The sequence below is a fragment of the Apaloderma vittatum genome, unplaced genomic scaffold, assembly GCF_000703405.1.
Source record: "Apaloderma vittatum isolate BGI_N311 unplaced genomic scaffold, ASM70340v1 scaffold13719, whole genome shotgun sequence".
Classification (NCBI taxonomy): domain Eukaryota; kingdom Metazoa; phylum Chordata; class Aves; order Trogoniformes; family Trogonidae; genus Apaloderma; species Apaloderma vittatum.
The window spans coordinates 31,674-38,326 of NW_009737040.1; the positions used below are offsets into that span (position 1 = coordinate 31,674).

At 40.2% G+C, this 6,653-nt stretch overlaps 1 protein-coding gene across 1 annotated transcript in view; it reads left to right on the top strand.

The window, feature by feature from the left end:
• Positions 1-6,128, top strand: part of STAT4 (signal transducer and activator of transcription 4) — a 35,590-nt gene extending 29,462 nt beyond the window's left edge. Inside the window, exons 17-23 of the mRNA XM_009877207.1 lie at positions 352-404; positions 1,156-1,250; positions 1,657-1,793; positions 2,187-2,378; positions 3,263-3,329; positions 3,847-3,955; positions 6,075-6,128. Of these exons, the coding sequence (XP_009875509.1) occupies positions 352-404; positions 1,156-1,250; positions 1,657-1,793; positions 2,187-2,378; positions 3,263-3,329; positions 3,847-3,955; positions 6,075-6,101 (680 nt within the window). The 3' untranslated portion in view covers positions 6,102-6,128. The remainder of the gene's footprint in view (positions 1-351; positions 405-1,155; positions 1,251-1,656; positions 1,794-2,186; positions 2,379-3,262; positions 3,330-3,846; positions 3,956-6,074) is intronic.
• The last annotated feature ends 525 nt before the right edge of the window (positions 6,129-6,653 follow it).

Consider the following 6,653-nt stretch of genomic DNA (forward strand, 5'->3'; position numbering starts at 1 on the left):
GCAGGAATCATAAGAGGAAAAAAATACGTTGCCTTAAAGCATAGAGGCTCAAGGCAGAGCAAAGGCCAAGAGAAGCAACACTGAAGCTAAAAACTGAAACTGAGCGTGCAGCGTGGCAGAAACATCAGGCAAATATTCCCAAAACTACCATTATCAGCTGCTTCTGAAGGATACAGAAAAAAAAGATCTACAGCCTGTTAGCACGCCCCTCTCAAACCCTTTCCAAGGCTGGATGTGCTGTTGTTCTCACCCCCAACCCAACTATGCAGATACCAAGCTCCATCTATTCCAAAACTTCAGAAAAATAGTCTCACTGTTTGGTTTCATCATCTATTTTTTTTTCCCCCTCAGGACAACAAGTCAGTTACAATGATTACCAGCTATCCTGGGCAAAGTTCTGCAAGGTACAGTACTAAAAGCAAAACTAGATTCTTCTCTCTCTTAACACCCGGATGCACGTCTAACTCCATTTCTCTGATGCTTCTGAGTCTCACTTGCTGTTTGTGGGACTTGCAGCCCAGCGCAATAACATTAATTGTAAAAATTTAACTAGAAAAATGTATTTCTATAAGTTTAAAGCTTGGGCTACATTGCTGCAGATACCGGAAACCATCGTTACATCTATATTTCTGTAAAAGATAATAGATTGTGCTATCAAAGCACACATTTTTTTCATGAAGCACACAGTAATTTTTTCAAATGCTCAGTTGTGATCTAAGTTATTTCAAGTCAGTTGATATATTCAATAACTTTGATGAGGGAAGACAAGTTATTGAGAAAGAAGGGTAAACTCATTTTCTTCGTATTAACAAGTACAGAACCTTGGAAGGAAGCTCGACTTTCTCGATTACATTTCTCTCAAAACGTAATTTCATAACCCGTAAGAAACAACAAACATAGTGGTGTTTTTTCTTGAAAAATGAGGTGCTTCCCGTGCATATCTTAAAAATCAGTTGGATTTATGTCAGGCTGAGAGACATTGCTTCAAACAGCAGTTTGTGTTTGTCATTCCCGCTTGAACAAACTAGAATATTCCTTAGAAAGTGAGATAACTGTGTCATGTGGATGATGAGTAACACTCTCACCATTCTCTTCTTGTGCGCATTGTTTTGTTTGCATTTTGTGATGGATGCTTTTTTTTTTTTTAACTATTAGGAACATTTGCCTGGAAAGTCTTTTACCTTTTGGGTTTGGCTGGAAGCCATCCTGGACTTAATCAAAAAACACATTCTCCCTCTTTGGATTGATGGGTGAGCAACAAGGGAACTGCTGTATATCGATCTCGCTCCGCATTTTTGTCATTTTTTCTTTACTAACGGCAGCTTTAGCTACGCGGAAGAGAATTTGCAAAGAGGTTCATACTTCTGTCTCCCTCTTCTCCTTTATAACTTCTGCCAGAAGGGAACACCACTGAGTCCCTTCGAAATGCAGGTTTAGGTCTACGCATCCGTTCTGTCAGCTCACAGCCAAGTACCGTGATAAATTTCTTCGTGCTTCATAGTACGTCGTGCTCGATGCCACACTCTAGGCATAAACCACGTGAAGCTGTTGTCGTAGTTATGAGACCTTGTAAAGCTTTTGTAGCCAGGCCTTGGCCAGATGCAGCCTGTTTTTTTTTTTCTCAAAGTAAACTCATGGTTTCCTTTCATGCTTCAGGTACGTGATGGGATTTGTAAGCAAAGAGAAGGAACGGATTTTGCTCAAAGACAAGACACCGGGAACGTTTTTATTAAGGTTTAGTGAAAGCAATCTGGGCGGAATTACTTTTACTTGGGTGGATCAGTTAGAAAATGGTAAGTTTAAATTTTTTAAAAGAACAACATAAACCTCAAACTCTGCGATACACCTGTAACGCAGGAAGCAGAATTCACGTGTATCAAGTCTTAGTATGGTTTTTGGGCAAGATACAAGTATCCTATTTACTGAAACACAAACCAACGCTCTGAAAGTCCACCTCTCAGCTCTTTCTACTAACCATACACACTCATCTGGAGGGACACCTGCACACTGCAGCCTCTCAGTTTGTCTCCACGCGTGTGGAAAGTGTATCTTGAAAGCTACTTGCTTCAGGAAAAACAGGTTATACCACGCCGGCATAAACTGGGAAAAGCAGGCAAAAATACTTGCCAGCCAGAGGTGCTGATCTACCAGTTCCCAGCGGTCACGGTGCCTTTGTGTTTTCACAGGAGACGTAACTTTTCATTCGGTGGAACCCTATAACAAAGGTCGCTTATCCGCGCTGCCTTTCGCCGACATACTGCGCGATTACAAAGTCATTATGGCAGACAACGTTCCGGAAAACCCCCTGAAGTACCTCTATCCAGACATTCCCAAAGACACAGCCTTTGGCAAACACTACAGCTGTCAGCCAAGTGAAGGTTGGGCTTCATTTCTCTATTCACTCTTCCTGCAAAGCAGCTGCAAAGTCAAGAGGCGATGCGAGGAACGCTGGGAGAGGAGGAAGAGAACAAATTGAAGAAGCCTCCTGTTCAAGAGGAGGGTTTTAACGCACGTCTGTCCTTCAGGCAGCTTAATTTTTTTTAAATATAACCCTGATATTAGAGGGCACATTAGAGGTGATGACAAGAAGAAGCAGCTAAGAAATAGATCTCAGGGTAGAAGAAGTTGAAAAATAGGATTTTTTTTTTTTTTTTGCCTGACCAATGCATTACAAAATTCGGTGCTCGGGCATTCAAATGAGATGAAACTGAAAAGTCATCCTGCTTATTTGCTTTGTAACTGTGTTACAGTGTAGCATGCCGTGTCTTTAATTTTAAGGATATTCTACATTTTCCAAATAGCTTGGACAAACGGCTTTATTTCAATTCATTCGGTGGAGCCCTATAAAAAAAGGTTGCTTATCAGCACTGCCCTTTGCCAACATAGTCTGTGATTACAAAGTTACTATGGCAGACAACGTTCCTGAAAACCCCTGGCAACTGCACAGGAAAATACAAAATCTAGAAAACCAAGCTTGTAGAGTTATATATATTTGTTTTTGAAGCCCAGGCGACACCTCTTTCATCAGTTGTTGTATTATTCTCTGAGATAGGGATTCATACTAAGGGAGTGCAATTATGTGGCTAAGACCTGAACTCCGTGACTAATCTCAGGAATTCCCCTCATTTTTATGGCTGCTTGTTTAAGCATAAACTGGGGCATTTCTTTTTTTTCAGATTTTATTGTCTGCAGCAGATAATCAATTTCAAATACATAAAAAAATTACCAGGCAATATTTAATTTCTCTAATATTTACTTTTAGTCTCAAAGCCCTCAGATGGAGGAGGCAAAGGTTACGTTCCTTCTGTATTTATCCCAGTCTCCAAAATGTGAGTATCCTTACAGACGTCTTGCACTTTGAATGTTATTTTTTATTGAATTCACATACTGTTTCACAGTTTTCTCAGCCTCCCTTCCCCCATTCTAGTAGCTTGGAATAACACATTTTGTGGTTTTATTTGGTCAAGGACCACTAAAGACAAAAAAGGGAAGTAAAGAACTTCATTTCTACAGCACTTTTCCCATCCATGTGGCAAAATCTTTCTAAAAATTGAGCACAGACATCCTGGTACCCTGATCTACTTATGTTCCACTGTCTCCTTTTCCTCTCCAGCAGCTGATATTACAGAGTGAAGTTTATCCTCCCCTTCCTTTGGTCCCATCTCCTACATTTTAAAATGTTGTTGGCATGTGCTTACAGAGCCACCAGCAAGCTCGAGTACAGACTAATTGAATAAGCATTCACCACACTCCACTGCTATGCATGAAGCTAGAGGGATTTAGGTTGCTTTTAATACGATTTTTCTGATTTTTGTTTAGTTTTTTTTCTTGTATTATTTTTTTCAGCTTGCATGATTCTACAGAACAACATTCTCCATCAGATCTTCTCCCCATGTCTCCAAGCGTTTACGCTGTGCTGAGAGAACACCTGAGTCCCACAGTGATCGAAACTGCCGTATGTTGTCAACTTTGCCCTTCTTAAGTTAATAGCAAGCAAATGGGCCACCTACAACGCAGATGCTGGTTATAAAAAGCCAGCTTGTACAATTATGAAGAGATGAGGGCTCTGTCATCACTTGTATTACGCTCTAAAGCAATGGTGCAGGCATTTCCTACGCTAAATGGGACAAGGATGCTGCGAGCATAAGTAGCGCTGTGTTAGAGGAGGTTGCCTGACATGCTGGCCGGTCAGCCATCGATGTGATAACTCCGAGAGCTCAGGGTTCTTGCACAAAGCCATCACACCGACAAATGAGTAACGCTTACACTAATTCTGTAGAGAGCACAAAGGATTGGACTCACTTGGGGAAGCAACAAACATTTCCATTCAGCAAACTTGCACAACTTTCCTGTGCTGCAGGCTTCTCCACAGGATACCGGAGGGAGAAAAATCAAACTCAGCTAAAACAAATAAAGCAAATAAAACTAATAATCACTAAGCATACACAAAGATGGAGGAAAATACTGTAGCAATGTCCTGTTAAAAATATTTGCCTCTTACTTTTCCTTACTACAAATTGTCTTCTGAACCCTCACGGTTCAGAGTACTTAGAGCACTGGCGTACACTCACTGGGGATTCATCCAGCAGATTTCTATCAGGAAACAAACAGCAGTTGTTTGGCTTTAACAGTTTGTAAAAGAAAATATCAATTTTTAATACCAGCCCTTTGATTTCCGTACATTCGATGATTCATGATCTTAAAATGATCATGTATTTAAAAGCCCGCCAACTACCCTTCAGATGCCTCTGGAAACACTCCTCCTCACCCACAAACAGAACAAAACTAAACCAGAATCCTCACTGTTGATGACTGGAAGCACAGATAAACTTCCTATACAAAGAGAGAAGTTCTTTAGCTTCACAAACAAAATTGTTCTTTAACTCAAGAACAACATTTTTTTTTTTTTGCTTCTTCAACCTTTTTCTCTTATAGTGCTCAGGACAAGCTATTTCTTCAGCTAAAACTGAAATAGTAGCCCAAAATGAAAATTCTGCAGTAAAACCTACCACACCCAACCTGAGACCCATCCCCATTCACTCGTCATTTGGTTTATACATACCAAAACAGCTCTGAGTTTCTAAGCTGCATTTGTGAACTACCCACACATTTGCATTTCCCAGAGTTTCAGCAGCAAAAAGAAGAGTTGGCTTCACTTTGGCTCATCAGCACGTTTGGTTTCTGTTAGCACACAGAGTAATTCTCAAACCAGCTCTGTCCAGAGCTTCCAAACGAGCTGCGACCAACGTCATCGTCTGGGGCCGTTACTGCACAAAAAATAATGTGTTTGTTGACAAACTGCAAGAATCAAATACAACCATGTTGTGGTTTTTAAGGGTATTAAGAGAAGTGGTTCGGTGCTGCTAGGTGGTAGGTGAATTTCTGAAGGATGTTTCTAGAAACGTTTCCGAGTTCTGCTAGAAATTGGTGGAGAAAAGAGTTTGGGAAGATTTCTAGAGAATTTCTTCCTTTTCCCGTTCTATTTGCCTTGCTATATGGAAGTGAGGAAAATAGGGAGGCTTTTTATTTATCATCCCAAATTCACACAACGATCTACCCTGGCGAACAGCTGGCTAAGTACAGAAAACAGGCAATCTGCCTTACTAAAGTAATATTTTTTTCTCCACGAGACACCAATTAAAAAAAAAGCACTGTGCAAGATGCAGATAACAAGAGTGAAATCTACAGCAGGACAAAATATCCTGCAACCCTGTAACTCAGTCTTCACAATATAAATTTTCTGCAGCCTTCCTGAATTCCCTTCTATTTCCCTCCTTCTCCAGATTCTGCTACCCACACAGAAAACAAGACTCCACTAGGAACCCTGCTATACATATCCATAGCCTGCAAGAACCACAAAAGCTCCTATAGAAATACAGAAATATTGCAACTGTTTCCCACATAGTATCTTCTTCGTGAGCATTCTTATATTTTAAAAAGGACTAGACACAGTTTGTATTACGTGGTTAAAAGGACACTGCAGCTACCTTGAGCCGGAGGTTTAATTTGCGGTTATTTTTCAATGAACAGCAGTAACTGCCACGAGACTAATTTTTTTCCTTCTTTTCTTCTAGCTGAGTTCTCCTTACTCAACTGACTGAAGTTCGTATAGAAGAAAAAAAAACAATCCATGATCGTGTGGACATGTGGATAGGTTAAAGATGCAGTAAATTTTTTCATCATCTTTGTACATCGGCATTTCCTGGAAACTATTATGATGCTCTTCTTGCGTCTCTGTTACCAAAAAAAAATTCTCTCTAAGGATTACAGACGGTTTCCTGCAAGCCAGAATCGCTGTCCTTGCTGACATGACACCAAACCCTTTCTGGCTTGGAGGTCGTTTGAATTCAGCAGATTCAAACATGGATAAATTTTATTTGCAGAATTAACACCCAGAGAATTGTTGTAAATAAAGAGAGTGTAAGAACAAAATTTTTTGCTTCTGAAAACAACACATAAGGAGAATTAAAGCCATTCAGGTGTCTGGGGAAATTTGGATTTATGATGTTAAGTAGTTTCTGTTGGTGCAAATACTCAAGTGTCCAGTATGTGTTTATGCTTAAGTTTGTGTTTTAAGAGCTCTGCATGCATTAACCATGTATTCTGTAGAGAAGAATTAAACCTGGAATGAGCCTGAGTGCAGCAAACACAGT